Raw genomic sequence first — 26,675 nt, 5'->3', positions numbered from 1 at the left:
GGTGAAAATCCTCTTAGGATCTCTTCTGGTTAGCAAAAACAGGTATTATTGTAGTTCTTTTGTAAAAGTAAAGTGGCATAACACAAGCTTTTGAAAAGCAGGGGATACCTGTATTTTGAACTAACAATAGGGGAAAGTCACAGGTAGAAAACTAGCAAGTAAGCATATTGTGAAACAAGTTTATGTAAGGTGACTGGAACATACTGTATATAGGTATATAGGGTGTATATTATCTTAAACTACCATACTGGAGAAGTTAGTATCAGCAACTTGCTTTGGGACTTACTGGTTTTTGAAATAGTGACCTTACCAGTTAACTGTTCTATATATTCTTGTTTAATTTCCCAGTTGTGTACTGACTGAAAACAAGTGCTATATAGTTACAGGGATTTATTACATTTATTAGCCAAAATTAATTAAAATACAGTTTATAGAAATATACGTGAAATTTCTTTAAAACATGTAGTTCAAGACTGTAAGTGATTTAGGTGGGTACTTTGGGAGGGGCCAAGATGGCGGACTAGCATGGAAGTTCTCAGCTTCTCTGGTCACTGAAGTGCAGCTAGATCAGCACCATACCTAGGAAATTGATCTGAGGATTAACACAACAATCTGTATAACTTGAGCCATAGAACTAGGCAGAGAGATGGTGTGGAGAGGTGAACTGAAGGAGAGAGAAGCCATGGAGGGCAGGGAGCTGTTTTTTGTGGAGAGAGGACAGAGAAAGGGGGATAGAGTATGGCACATCAGGAGAGTACAGGAAAAGCACTCCCCCTAAAAGCTGAAGAGAAAGAGAGAGTGGATACACAGACAAGGGACTGAACAAGAGATCTGTTCCCCAAAAACGTTGATGGTGAGAAAGGAGACGGTTCCAATACCATTAGGACTCTATAAATAGGGGAGCACAGAGCTGGAAGTTCTGGAGCTCAATACTTGGTGGTGCTCTGATGGGGAAGAAGGGCGAGTCCTAGGAGTAGGCAATGAAGTACAGGGGGTCTGTGGGCCACATGGGGAGAAGCGGTTCCCCTGCTTGAGTGCCTTTGGTAGAGACCATACAGCCTCCCTACAGGCAAAGGTCCCAGTGGACCCTGGAGAATAGCCACATTTGCTGGTATTGGAACAAAGATCACGGAGTGCAGTGAAACCTGGTGCCAGCTATGTGTTGTGATTTGCTGTAATCTCTGAACCTCTGCTGCTACGTAATCATATGAACATTCTCAGGGCAAGCCGGCACCCAACCATTATTCATCAAGACCCTACTCCAGAGGGTCGGAGCAGGACCAAGCCACAGAATTCACGAACCAAGGGGTTTGGAAACTCTGCCCCACCTGAGATACGATTCAGGGGGAAAGGTGCTGCCTGGAAGGCTGAATGGCTTAGATACAGACAGTGTAGAAGTGGGGAGTGGACGGAAGCCAGAGACAAAGGAGGGTTGCTTGATTGCGGTTTGGTGAGAGGGCAGGGTTCCTGTGCCCTGTAGAAACTAGGAAGCTGGGTGACGCCACTTCTACTCATGCTCATATGCGCCAACACACGCCACACTGATACATCCCAGTAAGGTAAGCAGTGCCACCTAGTGGAAAATGGAGTCATTACACTAAGCCCCCAGCCAACTCTACCTCCCAAGCACAAGCCCCAAAGGACCACCACAAGTCTCTCTGCCTGGCTAGTGTACAGATGATAGAGTGTTTAATAGTTTGAGCTGTAGGGAAAACTGGATGTAACTTCATCCGGATTTCATTCTGTTTGCTAGTTCATCTATTCGGGGGTTTTTTTTGCTTTTGTTTAAATTTTTTTTTTCTCCTTTCTTTTTTCTTTTTCTTTTTCTTTTTCTTTTGAATATAATTTATTGCCAAATTAGCTTACATACAATACCCAGTGCTCATCCCAACAAGTGCCCTCCTCAATGCCCATCACCCATTTCCACTCTCCCCCACCCTCCCCATCCACCCTCAGTTGTTCTCTATATTAAGAATCTCTTGTGGTTTGCCTCCCTCCCTCTCTGTAACTTTTATTTTTTTGCCTTTCCTTTCCCCCATGGTCTTCTATTAAGTTTCTCAAGATCCACATGAGTGAAAACATATCTGTCCTTCTCTGACTTATTTCACTCATCGTAATACCTTCCAGTTCCATCCATGTTGCTGCAAATGGCATAATTTCATTCTTTCTCATTGCCAAGTAGTATTCCATTGTATATATAAACCACATCTTCTTTATACCAATGGAATAGAATAGATAACCCAGAATTGGACCCACAAATGTGTGGCCAACTAATCTTTGACACAGTGGGAAAGAGCATCCAATGGAAAAAAGTCTCTTTAGCAAATGGTGCTGGGAGAATTGGACAGCACCACGCAAAAGAATGAAACTGGACCACTTTCTTATACTATACACAAAAATAAACTCAAAATGGATGAAAAACCTAAATGTGAGACAGAAAGCCATCAAAACCCTGGAGGAGAAAGCAGGCAACAACTTCTTTGATCTCAGCTGCTGCAATTTCTTACTCAACACATCTCCAAAGGCAAGGGAATTAAAAGCAAAAATGAACTATTGGAACCTCATCAGGATCAAAATCTGCACTGCAAAGGAAGCAATCAACAAAACTAAAAGGCAACTGACAGAATGGGAAAAGACGCTTACAAATGACATATTGGATAAAGGGCTAGTATCCAAAATCTGTAAAGAACTTAGCCAAACTCAGCGCCAGAAAAACAAATAATCCAGTGAAGAAATGGGCAGAAGATATGAATAGACACTTCTCTAAAGAAGACATCCACATGGCCAACAGACACATGAAAAGATGCTCCATGTCATTCATCATCAGGAAAATACAAATTAAAGCCACACTGAGATACCACCTCACACCGGTCAGATTGGCTAAGATGAACAAATCACGAAACTACAGATGCTGGCGAGAATGTGGAGAAATGGGAACCCTCTTGCACTGTTGGTAGAAATGCAAACTGGTGCATCCGCCCTGGAAAACAATGTGGAGGTTCCTCAAAAAATAAAAAGTAGAACTATCCTATGACCCAGGAATAGCACTGCTAGGAACTTACCCAAAGGATACAGGAGTGCTGATGCATAGGGGCACGTGTACCTCAATGTTTATAGCAGCACTTTCAACAATAGCCAAATTATGGAAAGGGCCCAAATGTCCACCTTTTTCTCCTTTCCATTCTTTTTCTTGGCTACAGAAAAAAAAACATTATTTTTATCTTCCTTTCATTAAAAAAGTTATTGTTTTAACTATGTTTTTTCCCTAAATTTTTAAAATTCTATTTCACCTCATTTCACTTTATTCTATTTTATTGTATACTTTTTTTTAATTTTTAAACTTTCTTTTTTTTTTTTTTACCTTTTTTCTCTATTCTATCAAACTTCTTTCAACAAGCAGACCAAAAACACCTAGGATTTAGCTTCATGCAATTTTTGTTTTTTTTTTTAATTTTTAAATTTAAAATTTTTATTTTATTCTTTCTTTCTCCAAAATGACAAAATGAAGGAATTCACCCCAAAAGAAAGAACAGGAAAAAATGACAGCCAGAGGCTTAACACAGATGTAAGCAAGTTGTCTAAACTAGAATTTAGAACCATAATATTAAGAATACTAGCTGGGGTTGAAAAAAGCATAGAATCCTTTTCTACAGAGATAAAAGAAGACAAATCGAGTCATGATGAAATTTAAATGCTATAACCGAGATGGAATCTTGAATGGATGCCATGGCAGTAAGGATGGGTAAAGCAAAGCAGAGAAAAAACGATATAGAAGACAAAATTATGGAGAATAATGCAGCAGAAAAAAGAGGGAAACTAAGGCAAAAGAGCATGATCTGAGAATTACAGAAATCAGTGTCTTAAAAAATGAATAATACCTGAATCATAGGGAGTCCCAGAAGATGAAGAGAGAGAAAAATGGGCAGAAGGTTTATGTGAACAAATTATAGTGGAAAACTTTCCTAATCTGGAGGAAGACACACATCAAAATCTAAGAAGCACAGACATCTCCCATTAGATTCAACAAAAACCGACCATCAACAAGGCATATCTTAGTCAAATTCACAAAATACACACAGAATTATGAAAGCAGCAAGGGGGAAAAAAAAAGTCGTTAACCTATAATTATGGGAAAACAGATCAGGTTTGCAGCAGACCGATCCACAGAAAGTTGGCAGGCCAGAAGGAAGTGGCAGGATATATTCAACGTACTGAATCAGAAAAATGTGAAGCCAGGAATTCTTTATCCAGCAAGGCTGTCATTCAAAATAGAAAGATAAAGAGTTTCCCAGACAAACAAAAACTAAAGGAGTTCGTGACCACTAAGCCTAACTTGCAAGAAATTTTAAGGGGGACACTCTGAGGGGAGAAAAGATGAAACAAAACAAAAAAGACCCAAAGCAATACAGACTAGAAAGGACCAGAGAACACCACCAGAAATTCCCAACTCTGCAGACAACACAAGGACAATAAATTCATGTCTTTCAGTACTCTAAATGTCACTGGAAAAGTGCTCCAATCAAAAGACCTAGGGTATCAGAATGGTTAAGAAAACAAGATCCATCTATATCCTGTTCACAAGAGACCCATTTTAGGCCTAAAGACACCTTTAGACTGAAAGTAGGGATGGAGAACCATGTATCATGGTAATCGTCAGCAAAAGAAAGTTGGAGTAGCCATATTTATATCAGACAAACTAGATTTTTAAAATAGACTGTAACAAGAGATGAAAAAGGGCATTGTGTCATAATTGAGGATATAATTAAGGGGTCTATCCACCAAAATCTAACAATTGTAAACATTTATGCCCCCAACATTGTAGCACCCAAATATATAAATCAGTGAATCACAAATATAAAGAACCTCATTGGTAATAATACCATAAGAGTAGGTGTATTCAGCACCCCACTTAATAGCAATGGACAGGTCATATAAGCAGAAAATCAACAAGGAAACAATGTTTGAATGACACACTGGACCAGATGAATTTAACAGATACATTCAGAACGTTTCATCCTAAAGCAGCAGAATATACATCCTTCTTGAGTGCACATGGAACATTCTCCAGAATAGATCGCACACTGGGACGCAAATCAGCCCTCAACAAATACAAAAATACCAAGATCATACCATACATATTTTCAGACCACAACACAATGAAACTTGAAATCAATCACAAAATATTTGGAAAGACCACGAATACTGGGACGTTAAAGAACATCCTACTAAAGAATGAATGGGTTACCCAGAAATTAAAGAGGAAATTAAAAAGTACATGGAAGCCAATGAAAATGAAAACATGATAACCTAAAACCTCTGGGACACAGTGAAAGCAGTCATAAGAGGGAAGTATAAAGCAATCCAGACCTTCCTAAAGAAGGAAGAAAGGTCTCAGATATACAACCTAACCTAACACCTTAAAGAGCTGGGAAAAGCAAATAAAGCAAATAAAGACCAAAACCAGCAGAAGATAGGAAATAATAAAAATTAGAGCAGAAATCAATGATATTAAAATAAAAAAAACAGAACAGATCAATGAAATCAGGACTGGGTTCTTTCAAAGAATTAACAAAATTGATAAACCCCTAGCCAATTTGATCAAGAAGAAAAAGGAATGGATGCAAATAAATAAAATCATGAATGAAAGAGGAGAGAACACAACCAACACTGCAGAAATACAAACAATAATAAGAGAATATTATGAGCAATTGTATGCCAATAAATTGGGCAATCTGGAAGAAATGGGCAAATTCCTAGAAACATATAAACTACCAAAACTGAAACAGGAAGAAATAGAAAATTTAATCAGACCCATAACCAGTAAAGAAATTGAATCAGTAATCAAAAATCTCCCAAAATACAAGAGTCCAGGGCCGGATGGCTTTCCAGGGGAATTCTACCAAACATTTAAAGAAGAGTTAACACCTATTCTGTTGAAGCTGCTCCAAAACAAAACAAAACAAAACAGCAAAAACAAAGAAAAAAAAAATGGAAGGAAAACTTCCAAACTCATTCTATGAAGCCAGCATTACCTTGATTCCAAATCCAGACAAAGACCCCACTAAAAAGGAGAACTACAGACCAATTTCCCAGATGAACATGGATGCAAAAATCCTCAACAAGATACTAGCCAATTGGGTCCAACAATACATTGAAAGAATTATTCACAATCAAGTGGGATTTATACCTGGGATGCAGGACTGGTTCAATATCCACAAATTGATCAATGTGATACATTACATTAATAAAAGAAAGAATAAGAACCACATGATCGTTACAGTAGATGCAGAGAAAGCATTTGACAAAATGCAGCATCCTTTCTTGATAAAACCCCTCAAGAAAGTAGTGACAGAAGGATTATACCTTAAGATCATAAAAGCTGTATATGAAAGACCCACTGCTAATATCATCTTCAGTGGCAAAAACGGAGAGTTTCCCTGCTAAGGTCAGGAACACAACAAGGATGTCCACTCATTCAACAGTGGTGGAAGTCCTAGCCTCAGCAATGAGACAACACAAAGAAATAAAAGGCATCCAGATTGGCAAGGAGGAAGTCAAACTTTCACACTTCTCAGACAACATGATACTCTACATGGGAAACCTGAAACTTGCCACCAAAAAACTACTAGAACTGATCCATGAATTCAGTGAAGTCTCAAGGATATAAAATAAATGCACAGAAATCAGTTGCATTTCTATACACCAATAATGAGGGAGAAGAGAAATCAAGGAATCAGTCCCATTTACAGTGGTACCAAAACCCATAAAATACCTAGGAATAAGCCTAACAAAGGTGGTGAAAAACCTATACACTGAAAACTATAGAAAGCTTTTGAAAGAAATTGAAGAAGACACAAAGAAATGGAAAAACATTCCCTGCTCATGGATTGGAAGGACAAATATTGTTGAAATGTCGATAACTACCCCAAGCAATCTATACATTCAGTGCAATCCCTATCAAAATAACACCAGCATTCTTCACAGAGGTAGAACAAACAATCCTAAAATTTTTTTTGGAACCAGAAAAGACTGCAAATAGCCAAAACAGTCCTGAAAAAGAAAACCAAGGCTGGAGACATCAAAATCCCAGACTTCAAGATGTATTACAAAGCTGTAATCATCAGGACAGTATGGTACTGGCACAAAAACGGACACTTATATCAATGGAAGAGAATAGAGAACCCAGAAATGGACCCACAAATGTATGGCCAAGTAATCATTGACAAAGCAGAGAAGAATATCCAATGGGAACAGAGAGTCTCTTTAGGAAATGATGTTGGGAAAACTAGACAGTGACATGCAGAAGAGTGAACCTGGACCACTTTCTTACACGATACACAAAAATGAACTCAAAACAGATGAAAGACCTAAAGTTAAGATAGGAAGGCATCAAAATTCTAGAGGAGAAAGCAGGCAAAATCCTTTGATGTCGGCCACAGTAACTTCTTATTCAACATGTATGCAGAGGCAAGGACCTCATCAAAATAAAAAGCTTCTGCACAGCAAAGAATCAGCAGAACTAAAAGGCAACCAACAGAATGGAAGAAGATATTTGCAAATGACATATCAGATAAAGGGTTAGTATCCAAAATCTGTAAAGAATCTTGCATACTCAACAACCCCCCCCCCCCGCAAACAATCCAATGAAGAAGTGAACAAAAGACATGAATAGACACATTTCCAAAGAAGACATCCAGATGGCTCACAGACCACATGACAAAATGCTCAATGTCACTCATCATCAGGGAAATACAAATCAAAACCACAGTGAGATACCACCTCACACTAGTCAGAATGGCTTGTTGGCAAGGATGTGGAGAAAGAGGAATCCTTTTGCACTGCTAGTGGGAATGGTAACTGGTGCAGGCACTTTGGAAAACAGTATGGAGTTTCCTCAGAAAATTAAAAATAGAACTACCCTACGACCCTGCAATTGCACTACTAGGTATTTATCCAAAGGATACAAGTCTGCTGTTTCAAAGGGGCACATGCACCCCAATGTTTATAGCAGTGCCATCAACAATAGCCAAAGTATGGAACGATCCCAAATGTCCATCGACTGTTGAATGGATACAGAAGAGTTGGTGTGTGTGTGTGTGTGTGTGTGTGTGTGTGTGTGTGTGTATGTGTGTGTGTATACATATATATATATACACATACATGTATATATACATACATGCATATACAATAGAATATTACTCAATGATCAAAAAGAATGGAATCTTGCCATTTGCAGCAATGTGGATGCAACTAGAGTGTATTATGCTAAGTGAAATTAAAGAAAGACAAATATGTGACTTAAGTTATATGTAGAATTTAAGATATAAAACAGATGAATATAAGGAAAGGGAAGCAAAAATAATATAAAAACAGGGAAGGGACAAAACATAAGAGAGAACAAACTGAGGGTTGCTGAAGGGGTTTTGGGTGGGGGTATACACTAAATGGGCAAGGGGCATTAAGGAGGACACTTGTTGGGATGAGCACTGGGTGTTATATGTAGGTGATGAATCACTAGAATCTATTCCTGAAATCATTATTGCACTATATGGTAACTGAGTTGGATGCAAATTAAACAATAATAATTTTAAAAATAAATAAATATTTAAAAATATTTAAATGATTTAATTTTCAGTTGTTCCAGTGTGTTGTTGGTAACAGCTTAAAGTTTTTACAAAGAAATGCTTTTTTTGAGAGAGGTACCTTTTCCTAGTCACTGATTCCTCTTTATTTGGAGAAAAGATACTTCTTTTTTTATCTTTTGATCATATTGTCTAAAAATCAAGACTCTGTATATCTTTTTTTTCTTTATAATACTGGATGATAGTAACTCTTCAAATATCTCTTTCCATGAATTGATTAACTAGGAAAGGTGTTTTGCTAAAGATATTTGAATTTGTTTGCTCCTGATATAAGTTCACATAAAATGAGCAATTCAAGTGCGCCCGTGCCCAACGTGGGGCTTGAACTCAGGGCTCTGAGATCAAGAGTCAAATCACATGTTTGGATGAGCACAGGGTGTGTTATGTAAGTGATGAATTACTAAATTATATTCCTGAAATCATTATTACACTATATGTTACCTAACTTGGATTTAAATCATAAGGGGGAAAAAAAGGCAATCATGTGCTCCACTGACAGAGCCAGCCAAGCACCTCAGCCTTTGCTTGTTATTCTGCCCTACTCATGTCTCACAGATTTCCTTTCCATTAAAACGTGTGTGTGTGTGTGTGTGTGTGTGTGTGTGCGCGCGCGCGCTACATTTTTAGATGTTTTTAAGGTGTACCTTTTGATTTACAATGATCTTTGCTACTGACCAAGACTGGTCAGTGGTAGCGATGGAGAAGTTCTCATATCTCTTCCCATTCTAGCTTTAGGTAGTAAAGTAGAAATATACAGAAGAGAGAATATCAGTAAAGGAGTTCCACAGAAACAACTTAGTTTAGTCTGTATGTGAAATTTAGATTCTCCTATGTGAAATTTAATTTAGATGAGATAATACACCCCTGATTTAGTAGAATGGTGATAGTTTTTATTTTTAAAGTCCCATTTCTTGGGTACATTTCCTAACTTGTGGTTTACATAACTATGTATTTGAAAATTCTCATATTTTTGTATTTAATTTACTCAGATTAATTTACTCATTTTCATCCTTTTTATTGCAGTACAGTTTATATACAGTAAAACCTTGTATTTACATAACTTGTTCTGCAAGTGTTCCACAAGACGAGTGAACATTTCTAAGTTTTAACATAAACAAGCGATGTCTTGCAATATGAGTAGTATGTGATGCCAAACGTCACATCACAACTGAGGCAATCGCTCTCGCTCTCTCTCTCTCTCACTGTGGGATCATGGGTGATCATCTCCCATGCTCGGATGCTCAGTCTCAGGCCACGGTGTTTGGCAGAAACCAGTGGTTTTTCAGAATGTTGGAAGGTGCCCACATCTGGTGCTAGTGTATTTTTTGTCACTTGAAAGCACCTATGGACAGTCCTTTGCTTTCCCATATAACAGTAAGCTTAGGAATGCTTTACTTCATTCTAGGTCAGGCTGCCTGCAGATATCAACCTTTTCCTCTGCTGTTTTATCGCCAGTTACATTAAATACAGTATACGACAAGAGTTTATTAATATTGTACTTAGTCAACACCTGTGAGAGCATATACAGTGGCCCCCATGCAGAAAAAGGTTGAAAAGAAAGGCAGTGAGAAGGAGAGCATTACGATGGAAGTTAAGAAGGAAATCATTGAGAAGTAGGAATGAGGTATGTGAGTGAGTGGCTGAAACTGCAAGAGTTTATAAGAAGTTTACATCTGCATCTTGTCTGCACAGGAGGAGGAGAAAAAGGTGGAATCCCTCACTTCACATAAGGTTAAGGGAGATCTGTAAAATGTGGGAAACAATGCAAAATTTTGTAGAAAAGCACCACCCGAATGAGGCTGTAAGCGTGAGAGTGATGAATCTGTTTAACAACAATGCACTGTCACATTTCTGCAAAATCTTCAAAAGGAGGCAACAGCAAGTGTCATTGGTTAGTTTCCTTTTTAAAGCTGCACGAAAAGAAAAAGATTCCATTGAGCCAATAGATGGCAGTGATTCCGTTAGTGAGAGTAAAAGTCCTACACAATAACCCTCTCTCGTCTCCCTCACACCAGCCACGAAGGTTTTCAAAGGTAAGTGCAGGTTAACTTGTTTATTTTTCTTTATATTTTGTATTTTCTTTATTATTTTGTATTATGTTGTAGTATTATAATCATTTTTCTATGAACATTTTTGGGTTGTGGAACAAATCATCTGAGTTTCCATTATTTCTAAATTCGCTCTGATTTACAAGTGCTTTGGATTACAAGCATGTTTCTGGAATGAATTATGCTCACAAACCAAGGTTTTAATGTATAACATTGTGTAATTTTAAGGTGTACAACATGATTTAATACCTTTATATATTGCAGTATGATTACTTTAAGCCTTAGGTTAGCTAACATCTCTATCATTTTGAGAATCCTTTTTAAAAATTATTTAAATTTTTTTTTCAACGTTTATTTTTTTGGGGACAGAGAGAGACAGAGCATGAACGGGGGAGGGGCAGAGAGAGAGGGAGACACAGAATCGAAACAGGCTCCAGGCTCTGAGCCATCAGCCCAGAGCCCGACGCGGGGCTCGAACTCACGGACCGTGAGATTGTGACCTGGCTGAAGTCGGACGCCCAACCGACTGCGCCACCCAGGCGCCCCTTAAAAATTATTTATGTGTATAGAGATCATGAGTGGTTTTTTTGTTGTTAACACATTTTGAGTATACTGAACTGTTCTTATAAAAATGATTTTTTCTGTAGTCACATGTAATTTTTGATGTTTATAAAAGTGTCTTCTTCCATTTATAGTAACACTTTGCTCAAGATAAACTGTATTTCTTTAATAGGCAATATGTGTTTAAGCACATGGTTGTAATTAAACTTTTTCAGTGAATTGTAGCATTTGAGGTAGATGGTAATTAGCTATAACAGACTAAAAGTTTTAAAATATCAGTTTCTAAATCAGTATATTCTTATTCCTTCTTTAAAAATACTTATTTAAAATTTGAGAAAGTATATAGTTGTATGGTTCAGACTCCAAAAAGTATAGAAATAGGGGCACCTGGGTGGCTTAATCAGATAAGCACCTACTCTTGATTTTAGCTCAGGACATGATCTCACTTTGTGAGATTGAGCCCCACATCAGGCTCTGTGCTGATAGCGTGGAGCCTGCTTGAGATTCTCTGTTCTCTGTCTCTCTCTCTCTCTCTCTCTCTCTCTCTCTCTCTCTTTGCTCCTCCCCCACTCGTGCTCTCTTTAATGAAAAACATAATAAACATAAAAAAGTATTGAAACATATGCAGTGAGAAGTAACTTTCCACACAGCATACTATATTATACTTTTTCCCCAGTGTATCCTTTCAGGGAGATTTTTAACATACACAAATACTGTACATATGTGTTCTTTTATCACAAAACCTACTTTGAACACTGTTCTATATCTTGCTTTTTTTCCCAGTTTACATATCACAGAGATCTGTCCACAGTGCACACTATTATTGTACCATGATTTAACCAGCTCCCTCTCATGAATCCGTTGTTTTCAGTCATTTGCTATTACAAATAATGTTTCAAATGAGTAAACGGAGGAAATAACAAAACTAAAAGGCATTAGACAGAATGGGAAAAGATATTTGCCAATGATATATCAGATAAAGGATTAGTATGCCACATCTATAAAGAATTTACCAAACTCAACAGCCAAAAAACAGATAATCCAGTGAAGAAATGGGCAGAAGACATGAATAGACACTTTTCCAAAGAAGACAGCCAGATGGCTAACAGACATAGGAAAAGATGCTCAACATCACTCATCATCAGGGAAATACAAATCAAAACTACAGTGAAATTCCACCTCAACCTGTCAGAATGGCTAAAATTAACAACTCAGGAAACAACAGATGCTGGGGAGGATGTGGAGAGACGGGAACCCTTTTGCACTGTTGGTGTGAATGCAAACTGGTGCAGCCACTCTGGAGAACAGTATGGAAGTTCCTCAAAAAATTAAAAATAGAGCTACCCTATGACCCAGCAATTACACTACTAAGAATTTATCCAAAGGATACAAAAATGGTGATTCAAAGTGGCACGTACACCCAAATGTTCATAGCAACACTATCAACAATAGCCAAGTTATGGAAAGAGCCCAAATGTCCATTGACTGATGAATGGATAAAGAAAATGTGGCATATACATATACATATATATACATACATACACAATGAAATACTACTCGGTGATGAAAAAGAATGAAATCTTGCCATTTGTAACAAGGTGGATGGAACTAGAGGGTATTATGCTAAGGAAGATAAGTCAGAGAAAGACAGATATATGACTTTACTCATATGTGGAATTTAAGAAACAAAATATGAGCATAGTGGAAAGGAAGGAAAAATAGATAAAAACAGAGAGGGAGGCAAATTATAAGAGATTCTTCAATACAGAGAAGAACTGAAGGTTGCTGGAGGGGTATTGGGTAGGGAGATGGGCTAATGGGTGATGGACATTAAGGAGGAGGGTACTTGCTGGGATGAGCACTGGGTGTTATATGTAAGTGGTGAATCACTAAATTCTAGTCTTGAAACCATTATTACGCTGTATGTTAATTAACTTGGGTTAAAATGAAATTTTAAAAACTGTAAAGAATAATAAATAAATAAATGATTAAACAGAGACCTACCTCATTCCACCAATGTGCTAGCATACTTATATGAGGGATAAGTTCCCGGAGGGGAATTGCTAGGCTTCTATGAATTTGTAATTTTAGTAGATATTGGCAATCTGCCTCATACAGAGCAGTGGTTTTGAACGAGGGGCAGTTTTGCTCCAGGGAGACATTTGGCAAAGTCTGAGGACACTTTTTTTTTTTTTTTTTTTTACGATTTGGGGAAGGGGCTGTGCTCCTGATATGTGCGACAGCTGTTTGATTTATGTGAAGTATTCACACCCTTTGTTCATTTTCCCCTGAGTAATCATGCCCTTTGCTCATTATATAATCTTCAAACCTTTTCTCTGTGTCTTTTTGCCTTTTGATTTCTGCATGGCAAAAACACTGTGAACATTTTTTAAGACATACTGTTATGAAGGGAAATTCTGAGTTTTTGTTGGAAATACCTTCTCTAGTTATCAGTTATTCAAGGATTCTTCCATCTTTGGGGGACACTTTTATCATTTCCTTTTGTGTATTTTGATATTTGATGTATTTGGAATTTATCCTGGTATAAGGTATAAATATAGTTTTTTTTTGATCAGTACTTAATCATACTAACACCATTTAATAAATAATCCATTTCCTACTGATTTAAAATACAAACTTACCACATACTAACTTCTCATGTATTTGATTCTAAAAATATGTTTTAATGAAATCACTATCTTGGAGATACCTGCACTCCCATGTTTACTGCATTATTAGCTATAGCCAAGATATGGAAACCACCTAAGTGTCACCTAATTGAATGGATAAAGAAGATGTGGCGTATGTACACACACACACACACACACACACTGGAATATTATTTAGCCACAAGAAAGAAGGAATCCTGCTGTGCAACAGTATGAATGAACCTAAAGGCATTTTGCTAAGTGGAGTAAACCAAAGAAAGACAAATGCCATATGGTATCACTTAAATGTGTAAATTAAAAATAAAAGGCCGATTTAATGGAAACATTAGAATTGTGGTTCTTAGAGGTTTAGGGAAGAGGGGAAGTGGGGAGATACAGGTCAGAGGGTACAAACTTTTAGCTATAGGATGAATAAGTTCTGAGGATTTAATGTACAGCATATATGTGTGTGTGTGTGTGTGTGTGTGTGTGTGTATAATTTGTCATTTATTTCTCAATAAAGTTGGAAAAAATATAAATAAAATATGTTTTAGTATCTGGTAGGGTGGCAAGGTTATTTCCTCATTATTCTTACTTAGATTTTTCCTGCCTCTTCTTTTTTTTAATATATTTTGAGAGAGAGAACACAACCAGGGAAGGGGCAAAGAGAGGGAGGAAGAGTGAGAATCCCAAGCAGTCTCCATGCTTAGTGTAGAGTCTGATGTGGGGCTCAGTCCCACAAACTGTGAGATCATGACCTGAGCTGAAATTGAGTCAGACGTTTAACCGACTGAGCCACCCAGGTGCCCCTATTCTTGTTCTTTTTAATGTGAACTTCAGATTTAGCTTATATTTAAGAAATTGTTTTGTTATAATCTCATTTTAGTTGTTGATTAAGTAGAATTGATATCTTTTTTAAATTTATTTTTTATTTTAATTTTATTTTTGAGAGAGAGAGAGTGAGCAGGGAAGAAGAGCAGAGAGAGAGAGAGAGAAAGAGAGAGAGAGAATCTTAACAGGCTTCATGCTCCGCACGGAGCCTGACTCAGGGCTTGATCCCATGAACCTGGGTTCATGACCTAAGCCAAAATCAAGAGTCACACGCTCAACTGACTGAGCCACCCAGCCACCCCAAATCGTTGTTGAATTTCGTCTTTGAAAACATGGGTATGTGTGTGTATGTCTTAGGAATGTTTTAAAGGTGTCTTTATATAGACTTACACTTAGTTTATGCTTTGTTTTTGCATTTGTAAGTGGGGTCTTCCATTATATTTTCTAACTGGTTATTTATATATATGGAAACTTATTTTCTATTTACCAATTTGAACTCACCATTTGAAGTTTTTATTGTTTGTATTTTTATTGTATTTTGTATTGTATTGTATTTTGTATTGTATTGTATTTTATTGTTTGTAAGTTTTTATTGTTTATTGTTTGTATTTTTCAGTTGATTTCCCAGTATACAACCATTATCTACAAAAAGTAATATTTTTTATCTCCTTTCCAAATTGTTTTATCCCTTTGTCTTGTCCATTTCTATTTGGTAGAAATTCCAAGAACAATATTAGATAGTAATGATGATAAAAGACATTGTGGTAGAATACTTTTTCTAAAAGCTTCTTGTATATTAGGACGGATGCTTCCTTAATTTCCTTAAAAAAAATTTTTTTTAATGTTTATTTTTGAGAGAGAGAGAGAGAGAGAGAGAGAGAGAGAGAGTATGAACGGGTGAGGAACAGAGAGAGAAAGACACAGAATCCAAAGCAGGCTCCAGGCTCTGAGCCATCAGCACAGAGCCCGATGCGGGGCTCAAACTCAACGAACCATGAGATCACAACCTGAGCTGAAGTCAGATGCTCAACCAACTCAGCCACCCAGGCACCCCCCCCCCCTTAATTTCCTTTTTAAACTTGATGCTAACTTTTGGTGGATTGATACAGATCCACCAATATGGTTCTTTCATATTGGAAATATTCATTTGTCCTTTTAAAGAATTTTCATCAATAAAAGATATAAATCTGTTAAATGCCTTTTTAGCAACCACTGACATGATAATGACTTTTTTCTTCTTAAATCCATTAGAATGAAATATGAGTATATTTTCCCATCTTTAATTATCCTTGCTTTGCTGGATAAACACCACAGGTCAAGGGCTATTAGTTTTTAATATTCAGTGCTTTTTGTCACAGGTTTACCAAATTCATTCTGACAGCTATGAGACACAAAACCAGCACTATGGAAGAAGCTTAACGAAAGAAACTCTAAAGGATGGTAAGGGTTGAAAAACCATATTTCAATGTACAGTTATCAAAATAATTCTAAAGTAGTTTCAATTTTAATTCTTCTTTGGTATAATGATTCATTCCGCAATAAATAAACTTAAAAAAAATAAAAGAACCTTAAATTTACACAGTTGTACTAATCATAATTTCTGGTTTGTATTACACCAAAACCCTGGATCCATGAATGCCTTCTTTTACATTGTAGTTCATTTCTTATTTAATAATATATTTTTTAAAATGAACATCTGTGAACCAGCCATATATCCCAAGTCTTAGAACTAGAGGTTGTCTTTAAAATCCAAATACGTAGAGTATAGTATATTAAAACTACTCTTACATAAGAGACTTTAAAATGTGTATTGTCATTGTAATGTATTTTTATCAAAATCTCCCATGTATAGTTGAGCTGTGTATTATAAGCTTCTAGTACTACATAATAAATGGCATTAGAAGTGTTTTAAATAAAATCTGCTAACATGCCTCTAAAATATTTATAGCCAAAATATTACAAAAGCAATGATATCTTAATAGATTTCTGGAAATAATATTCTATTAGAAGTTTATTCTTAGCTCTGCCTAAGATAGGAAGGAGCTTATGTGTAATGTAAATAGTTTGAAGAAAAATTTTCATTATATGTATAGAAAATGTACATACTGTGATCTTAACAGTATTTTGCCTCAGTTTACTTAACTAATAGTCAGATAATATTCAGATTGGCTCTTTATTAAAATATTTTACAGGCTGATGTGAATATACTTTTTAGCAATTTCTCTTCCAAAGTAGGGGGAACAAGCTATTTAAAAACAAATCAAATTGCATAGGCCTAGAAATTCTCAAATACTTAAATACGCATAAATAATTTTAAAAGAGGCCTAATAATCTGATAGGTTAAAACATGTAAAAGTCTCCATTTTGAATAACATATTCAACCTGAAGTATTGTTGATACCCAAAGCGAGCGTAACTTTTGTGAAGACTGATTTAATCAACATTATTAAGATCAGAAAACAGTATTATAGTATGATTTGGTATTTGGTAATGGGCTTTTGACACCATTACAAGTGGTTATGATTTGACTCTAGGTTTTAGATTAGCTCCTGACTGTGATTCTAACAAATAAGAGATCTTACTAAAAAATCTCTCACAGTAGCAAATGAAGCAGATCTTGGAATCACATTCCTTAAGAGAACATATATAGAGAGAATTAAACTACCAGTCTGTGTGTAATGATTTTTTTAATCTAAATAGTATATTTCACTTTACATAAGTGTCATTTTTTTCTAGTAAGAGAATCTTCACTAGAAATCAAATTGAGGTCCAAGTTTCTGTGTCTGACTAGAATTTTGCCGGTTCAGTTTATTGTAAGGGGTAAGGGGGAGAAATTTGAAGAATTGTATCTAAGATGAGTTTACTTCCCAAGTGATAACTAGTTTATAATTTCATTATAATCCTAATATTTTCCTTTTTATAGGGGTCTCCAGGTTTTTTCATAATGGATTCTGCTTAAGAAAAGATGCTGTTGCTGCCAGCATTCAGAAGATTCAGAATATTCTGCAATGGTTTGAAAATCAGAAGCAGCTTAACTTTTATGCAAGTTCATTACTGTTTGTTTATGAAGGCTCATCTCGGCCAACTACTACAAAATCAAATGACAGAACTTTGGTAGAAAAGTTTTTGTCCAAAGGACAACTGTCAGACACAGATGTACTGGAGTACAATAATAACTTTCATGTGTTAAATTCCACAGAGAATGGAAAAATAGATGTTTCAGTAGGCAAAAGCTTGTCCAAGATGTATGCTTGTCACAGAAAAATGTGTTCAAAAAAGCATCACAGTCATACTTCATTGAAAGCTGAAAATACAGAGCAAGACAATGGGTGGAAAAGCATGTCACAGGAACGTTTAAATGGAAATGTACTTTCCCAACTGGAAAAAGTTTTCTGCCATCTTCCCACTGGTTGCCAGCAGATTTCAGAAGCAGAAGTGCGAATGATAGATTTTGCTCATGTGTTCCCTAGCAACACAGTAGATGAGGGATATGTTTATGGGCTGAAGCATTTAATTACTGTACTGCAAAGTATTTTAGACAATTGAAACCTTTGCTGTGGTCTTTTTAAGGGATGGGGCAATCATAACAAAAGCAGCAGTCAATATCTCTATACTTGTAAAGCTATGTAAAAAATTTATATTGTGAGTCTACATTTTGTCTTTATACTTTTGGTAGAAGGGTTATCTTTTTTATAATCTTACTCAGGAAAACTATCTGTTCATTAGAAAACTATGAAGAATAAAAAACTTAGGAATGTTAAGCAGGGAATGTGGTGGTACATGGCTTAAACATCTATTTGGCTCAAGCAAAATGCAAACCGTTATTCAGTAATTAAGAGTTTATTTAGCTTTCTGTAGCCAATTTGTCATGAAATTTCTGCCCACCCAACCTTGACAATGAGCCATATCTAAACTCATTAATTTATTAGAACACTTTAAAAAATCTAGAAAGCACAGGTTGATGTCCTTAGTATTGCTATGAATGAAGTTATTAAAACTGGAGAAAATTCTACTTCAGAAAGTTAAGTACTGTTTAGGTTTTATATTAAAAGTTCAGACCAGCATATCAAAAGGTGCTTCTTAGTAAAGTGATTTAGAATTATTGCATTCCAAAAGCAGATTTTCTCTTTAATTTCCAGTTATTTGCATATTTCAAAATATTATATAAAGATAATTGAAGCGAACAACAACAACAACAAATTTCTTGGAATTAAGTTCACTAATAATTATTCTTGCCAGGGTTAGGAGAAGAAAAAGGGCATTTGCAAGGAACAAAATGTTTTCTTTTAAACTCTTAAATTGATGCAAAAATTAGAAAAAGTATTTACTATATTGTGAAAAATGTTATAAACCATATAATACCTTTTCCTACCTTTTCAAAAGGTAGATGATTGTCTTATTTTTCCTTTAAAGACATTTTGAGATTTTCTCTTTTAAAATGCATGTATTTATATGTCTCCATTTAGTTAAACAGTAGTATATATTGCTAAAAAGTGTTTCTTAGAATTCTAATAAGCAGTGAAGGACACCACCCAGTATTGTATCAAAAGTACCACGGGTAATTAGTGCACCTCTATAAGTTTGGTGCAAATCTAAATCCATGCTTCTATTTCACTCTTACTCAAAACAGTTTTATATCCTATTCCAGATAGAAATAACAATTTAAATTGTAATGAGTGGAAAAATTTTTATCTGTATTATTTGTGTTTCACATCTACTACCCTTTAAAAAATAAGTAGTTATTTGTTATTGAAAACATTTAAAACTTTGAAATTAAATTTGCAAATATGTTAGATATTTATGAAAGCATTATTTGCACTTTGATTCACTAACACATCTAAGCAGTTAACAGTTTTGCTGTATTCTTGGAAGATGTTTTATATTTGTGAGCTGTTGAACTTTCTCCCCTCTTTTTCCCCTAGAATTACAAATTAAACTTTTAAATCTTAATGTCTTTTTTTTTTTAGAGTAAAGTATCACAATTTTGTGTTTATCTCACCTTCCCAGTCTGTGTTTTTCACAAATATCTGAGCACAAACAGAAGTACCAAATGCTCTATGAATTCTATGCTTAGTAACTCTAGTAAACCTGAATAACTTTAAAATTCATATACATTTTGTTACAGCAAAATTTGGTTTTAATTTTTTATTTAGAGTCAGAATAAGTATTTTCTATAGAGACTGCATATTTTTCTCTACTGCCTAAATAGGTATTGGCTGTAGCTTTTCTTTGTGGGGATGAATTTCAAGTCCTAATAGTCAAAAACTTTTTATTTTAATTTTTTTTCTCCCACAACATAGACTTTTGTTGTTGTTGTTGTTATTTGGACAGGGGTTCATAAGTCTGAAGCTCAGATAATTAACAATTTTGAGTCTTAACAAGAGGGTTGTTTTGAATGGGATGGTATCAGGCTATGTACAATGAATTTAATAAATTTAAATATTACCAGATTTTTTGCACATTTTAGCTCAATAAAGTGTGAATCAACTGTTCTAGATTTTCTTTATCCATATGTAGAAATATAGTTTTGTAAAACTCAATGTCTTACCTTTTTGATACAATAGATCATATTTTTTTTTTTTTAATAAAACAGGAAGCGCTTTTGTCTTTTATTTTTCACGGAAGAGATTAACATTTAATTCTGTTTGTTTACATTTTTTGTCACTGTTACCCAGTGCCCATTTTATGTTATTTTATAAGTAAGCTTACATGTCACAGAATAAGTCTCTGTTTATGTAATCTACATGTGAATATTTTACTATCTATCTAGCCCAGTCATTTAACATTATGCTGAAATTTACCACTGTGGGGAAGAATGATCACTATTCACCAAGCATGTTTAAACATGTACGTGTTTAATAAATAAGCATAATAAGGATATAGTTTGGGTTAATAGGATTACCATAGTTTATTCCCCCTAGGAAATATAAATAATGATTTTAGTGTATTTCTTATGGAATGCACTCATGAAAAGGACTTTAAGAAATGGTGGATAGTGAATAATACATTTCTCTAATAAAAATTTAAATTGTGTAATAGTTTTATAATAAAGTATTTACACTAATATTTTAATATGGATGGAAGTTGCATAAATTCAAGTAAATTAAAAATTGATGATAAATGCTAAATATTTTATCTAAATAGTTTTTCAAGAAACAGTTGTGAAAATGTGTATATTAAATGGCTCTAACGTGGAACTTGTATTTTCAACTCAGTATTCATTATTCTTTGTTTTACGTGTCTGGAAAGATCGTACTTACTATGCCTCTTTACACTACAATTTGCTATTGTGGAGCTTTAGATTGTATTCAACTGAATAAGGACTTTTTTTATGATTTTGATTGAGTATAACTTACTATTTTATGATTTCCAAAATGATGTTCTTCATATTATCTCTGTAAAGTCTATATATTAAATTTATAATAATATAACTTAAGAAAAAGGAATTAATTTTCAGAGATATTTCAGTTGTAATTTTCATATTTCATGCAACTGAAAACATTTGTTTCTAGGATTGGGAATACTGAGAAGATATGGGATGAAAGAAGATGGTATGTAACTGTTTTATTTGTGAAATTACAGAAATTTTGTCCACTATTTTTAAAACATTGTCATCATTTTAGTACTCTTTTAGCAGTTAGGCATTTGATACTTTAAAACTTGATTTGCTCTTAAAATTGTTTACAATGCTTTGTAATAATCTTCCTTATCCTGTGCCTTTAACCTTGATTTGATATGTTTGTAGCCTCAGTTATCCTTCCACTACATCCTGTAATATTTTTATAGCCTAGGCATCAGTTTCTTTAAAAAAAAAAAAAAAGTGTCAATTTTATCATGTAAAGAGGTAGCAATTGTCTATCGATGCTTTGGAAAGACAAGTAGTGTTGCCAATGGAGGCCAGGCTTCTTAATTCATTCAAAAATATTTACTGGATTTCTAACATGTGCCAAGCATTTTTAGCCCCTGAATATACAGTTGTGAACCAATCAGACAAAGCCCTAAACATTTTCAGCATTCTGTCTAGATGGGGTGGGGTTGGGGACTTAATTAAAATAGAGATACAGAGAAATATGCATTTAATGATAAAGTTCACTAGCATTTGAATTTGTGTAAAGACAATTATTAAGCTGAGCTAAAGCAACTGACAATATGTTAGGTTAAAAATAATATGTTGCATCATTATAACCTCTATTTGACTTTTGGGTTCAGGTAGCAATTATAGATAGCATAAAAAGGCCTTAATTTTTCTTTTCACTTTTCTTGCCAGTAAAGGTACGTTTATTTTTAGGCCGTCCATTTAGAGTAGTGTTTTAAAATAGTGTTACTGTGAAAATATTCCATTACGTATTCACAAGCAACTTACTGCACATTTTTAAAATTGTGTTTTACAATTTAGTTAAAAATATTTTAGGCCTCAATTTCATCTTCAAATCACTGGTATTTTAAATTTGGCAATGAATATGAAATTACTTTTTGATTTACAGAATGCTTGTAATATTAAACTACTTGTTAATATTTTAGGAAGATTGGAATCTCTGGCTTTTTGATGTTTAAATTCTTGTTACTTAATGTTGATAGTGTCTAATGAGAGGAAATAGTGTTCATGTGATTAAATAAATTAGAATGTACTTTGAAGAATTTTTTTTTTTTTAATTGTTAAACTTTGTCATCATGGGGTTAAAGTTTGGCCTGGTGTTCACTTACAGCGTATATTAAGTTTAATTATGAAGTGAAATAGTTTCAAGTAGGATGTGGAATGCACCTGCATATAAATGAAATTGGCGTGCACAAAGACACTTTACTGTAGGGAGCTGTACTGGAAGATTTATGAAAGCATGTGAAATTGCACCTAAAATTGTATTAGTGACTATGCTAAATTTATTGTACTTGATGAGTGAATGTATTTAGTGTAGTCAAAGTTACTTTGGTTTAAATGTCTAAACAATGTCTCTCTTTTTAATGTGTTTGTAATTTGTATTATTGATGGGAGTATTCTTGGACTGCAGGGGTATTGTCAATGTGTGATTTGTGTTTTTATTTCATAGAGTCATCTAATGTGATATACCGATTTTTATAAGTGATACTTAGATAATTCTAATAACTGTATATTTGACAACCTATTAAAATGTTTTGCATTGGAGCTTTTCTTCATTAATTGTAATATGCTAACAAACTCATGGTAGTTTAAAAATAATTTACTCACTCAACAAATATTTGAGTGCATGTTATGTATCAGAAACTGCAGAAATCATTAGGGATTCAAAACTGATTAAGACAAGATGTTAACAGAAAAAAGCATACTCATTGCAAATGAAAAAGTATGTAAACTTTTTGCTTAAATATTTATTTTTCTATCAGATGTACTAAAATCTTTAGAACCAACCTTATAGGAGAAGTGGACTATAAGAGACACCAGTTGACTTGGCTGTGAAAAAAAATATACTAGAATTATAAAACTTTAGAAGTAGGTAAGATAGTTTTGCTTGTATTTGAAGTTTCACAAATCAGTTACTTAATCAGTGACCTAGTTATGTTCATTTGTTAATCAAAAAGAGAGGGTACTATCAAATACCTATCCTGTACTAGGCACTATATTTACCTTTGGAGATTTTGAAAAGCTGCATAAGAGATTTCAGAACATGTTCTTAAGATATATACTGTCTGGTAGGAAAAAATGTAAATATGGAATAAAATATTTTTGGAACTATAATTGATTCTTATCAATATCCAGCAGGGCTGTGAAAGAGAAGTCAGGTCTGATAAAATGCAAGAGGAAGAGTGATTTGTAGCTTCATTGCAATTGTGAGTCATGGCTCCAGAAGACTGTATGGCATTCCTCTTTTATGCCTGCTACTGTGAACTGTGAGAAGAAGCAATACTATGGAAGTAGTTTAAGATTAGCTGCTAACTACTGAGAATAACAGGGAATCCCACCGCCATAGTCTCCTAGTTATAGCTAAGTATAACTAAATAGGGACGCCTGAGTGGCTCAGTCGGTTAAGCGTCCAACTTCGGCTCAGGTCATGATCTCACAGCTGGTGAGTTCGAGCCCCGTGTCAGGCTCTGTGCTGACAGCCCGGAGCCAGGAGCCTGTTTCAGATTCTGTGCCTCCTTCTCTCTCTGCCCCTCCCCCACTTGTGCTCTGTCTCTATCAAAAATTTAAAAATGTTAAGAACTAAATAAAAGCTGAAATGAAATAAGTGAAAATAATAGTAATAAAATAAAAGTGAAAATAATCACTTGAGGATTTCATTAAAAATGCAGATTTGGATTCAGCAGAACTGGATGGGGTCTGTGATGCTTCTGGGTCATGGAACACTCTTTAGTAGCAAGATTTTTCAAAAAGTTCTTTAGTCATAGAGTGTTCAGTAGAACTTGGATCACTTTGATGCAAGCAACGCAGCTGTTTGAAAGGCAAGAGAGAGTGCTGAGAAAAGAAATGTGAGAAAATGCAGCCAGCAATGGCTCGAGTTAAAACTGACCATTCTCAATTGGAAGAAAAGTTCATCAGCTATGTCAGGCCACTAAACTTTCCTCCTACACGTCTAAATAGTTCTCTAATAATAAACTAATCTTTTTCTATTTGTGCCATTAGCCTTTCATGGGTGTGAATGATGCCTACGTTGCCAATTGAAGAAAACAGTCTGCACATGCTTGTTAATTACATTGTACTGCTAAAGGCAGAAATCGTGGTACAATTGGTTTGGATGCTCTGAAATGTTTTGAGTCAAATCTCTTTGTTTCTAAAAGAAGTTAAGTAGGTCTTTAAAATTGTTATTAATTAAGCTAATATAATTTGACAAAGTGCTTTGGGATGAGCACAAAAAAGATGGTGAATGTGGAAGTATCACGTAGACACTTGTTAAGTCTATGGAAGAGTAAACTATTATTTCAGACATTTTGAAGATTGTAAGCTTAAGATAAATAAGCTTAATTTATAGCTTATAGGGTTTGGATCCAGTTCAAAGAATATCCTTATTTTTGTGAATTTGTAAAGAAACTATATCATTACTTTTAGGTCTCATGAATCTTAACTTCCATTTGCCACTCCCTATTATGGTCGACTAATTCATCTGGCTTATGCCAGAGGCAGAACAATCAAAGTAATGGGCTAACCTGACCACTCTGTCAGCAATGATTGCTGCATAACAGCCTAAAATGTAAGTGGCTTAACAACTGTCCTTTATCATTTGTATGGATTTGCAAGTCAGTTGGGTGATTCTGCTGATCTTGGCTAGACTTATGTTTTTACAATCAGTTGGCAGGTCAGCTGAGTTGGGGGCTGGGAAGGTGGCTGGATTGTGAATTAGTCTAGGATGGCTGGGATGACATGTCACATTCTTTCAGTAGGCTAGTCCTGGTATTTTCTTTTGGTGGTAGGGGTTCAAGAGAAGATGCTGAAATGTGCAAACAAGTTTCAAGCTTGTTTGAGTCAAGTTTGCTACTACTGCCAAATTCAGAGTCAGTCTAGGCAGATATGGAAGAAGGAAACAATGCAATCAACCATGTGTTCCAATCTTAGATCAATTCATATAGGGCACAAAAATATGGAGTTTTAGCTTGTCATGGTCTATGTTTTCATCAGGCAGCAATGTCAGATTAAGTGGACAATATGGGCACTAATTGTGTTGATCAGAATAGGGGCAGCAAGATAAGCAGTATATGCAAATTTTAAAATCTCGTTTGTTTTCCCTCTTTTAAAATTTCACCCCGGTTTCCTCTCATTACTTTCCCAAGGTGGAACCCTCTGGGTAGTCTCACAGTGTTGCCATCTTAAATTTGTAGTACTATGTTGTCATTTGGGGGTTGGTTGGTGTCTTAAGCAATCTTTTTCCCCCCAAGTTTTTACTTAAATCCCATTTAGTTAACATACAGTGTAATGTTAGTTTCAGGTATAGAATTTAGTGATTCATCACTTACATACAACACCCGGTGCTCATCACAAATGCACTCCTTAATAGCCATCACTCATATAACCCATCCTTCATTTCCTTCCCTCCAGTAACTATCAATTTTTTTCTCTATAGTTAAATCTGTTTCTTGGTTTTCCTCTCTTCTCTTTTCCCTCTCTGTTCATTTGTTTCTTAAATTCTACATATGAGTGAAATCATATGGTATTTGTCTTTCTCTGATTGACTTATTTCACTTAGCATAATACTCTAGTTCCATCCATGTTGCAAATGTCAAGACTCATTCTTTTTTATGGCTGAATAATATGATGCTGTGTAGTGTGTGTATAGTATCCTAAACAATAGTATCCTAAACAGTCTTGTCTTAATGGACTTACTTAGAGATGACTTAAATGTCAGTTTTCTTTCAAGTGTATATATGAATTGTTATGTTTCTATGACAAAAATTATGCAAAAGACATGTACTTTCTATTGCATATTATAGATACAGTTCCCTAGTTGGTGTTAAAACTATTTTTTTAATTGAACTAGTACTTTTTGTTCTGTTTTTATTTTTATTTTTCCAACAAAAGTGGCTCAATTTTATTGCAGGGAGCTAGGGAGGAGCAGGGCAAGTGAGGATCTCTGTAGGAACTCCTATTGCTGAAAAGGACTGTCAGGCCCCAGGTGTGTCTGGAAGCAGACAGCTCAGAGCCTGAAGCCTGCTTCAGATTCTGTGTCTCCCTCTCTCTCTCTCTCTCCACCTTCCTTGCTTGCACTCTGTCTCTCTCAGAAATAAACATTAAAAAAAATAATAACATCTCTGGTGGAGAGGGTTAAGAGTCAGAAGAATAGGGAGGCCCTAGGCTTGCCCCTTCCCCCGAACAGCTAGATAAACATCAAATCATTCTGACTCCCAAGAAATCGATTGGAAGCCTTAGAGAACAAAACTGTACATTTACAATAGAAAAAAATGACCTGTGGAGGGTAGGAACTATACAGAGAGTTGATTTGTGGGAGAAAAGAGACATGGGTGCTTGGTGGGGAAGGATCCCTG

General features: G+C 35.3%; 1 protein-coding gene across 5 annotated transcripts in view; it reads left to right on the top strand.

Moving 5' to 3' along the window:
* Positions 1–22,869, top strand: part of IPMK (inositol polyphosphate multikinase) — a 67,481-nt gene extending 44,612 nt beyond the window's left edge. For all 5 annotated transcript variants that reach the window (XM_045437444.1, XM_045437442.1, XM_045437443.1 and 2 more), the window contains 2 exons: positions 16,089–16,170; positions 17,653–22,869. In XM_045437444.1, coding sequence (XP_045293400.1) covers positions 16,089–16,170; positions 17,653–18,275 — 705 coding nt within the window. In that variant the 3' untranslated portion in view covers positions 18,276–22,869. The remainder of the gene's footprint in view (positions 1–16,088; positions 16,171–17,652) is intronic.
* Positions 22,870–26,675: the final 3,806 nt, after the last annotated feature.

This window comes from Leopardus geoffroyi, chromosome D2 (genome assembly GCF_018350155.1).
Source record: "Leopardus geoffroyi isolate Oge1 chromosome D2, O.geoffroyi_Oge1_pat1.0, whole genome shotgun sequence".
In the NCBI taxonomy this organism is placed as follows: Eukaryota; Metazoa; Chordata; class Mammalia; order Carnivora; family Felidae; genus Leopardus; species Leopardus geoffroyi.
The sequence above is the reverse complement of the archived record's forward strand: the minus strand, read 5'-3'. Positions and strand labels throughout refer to the sequence as shown.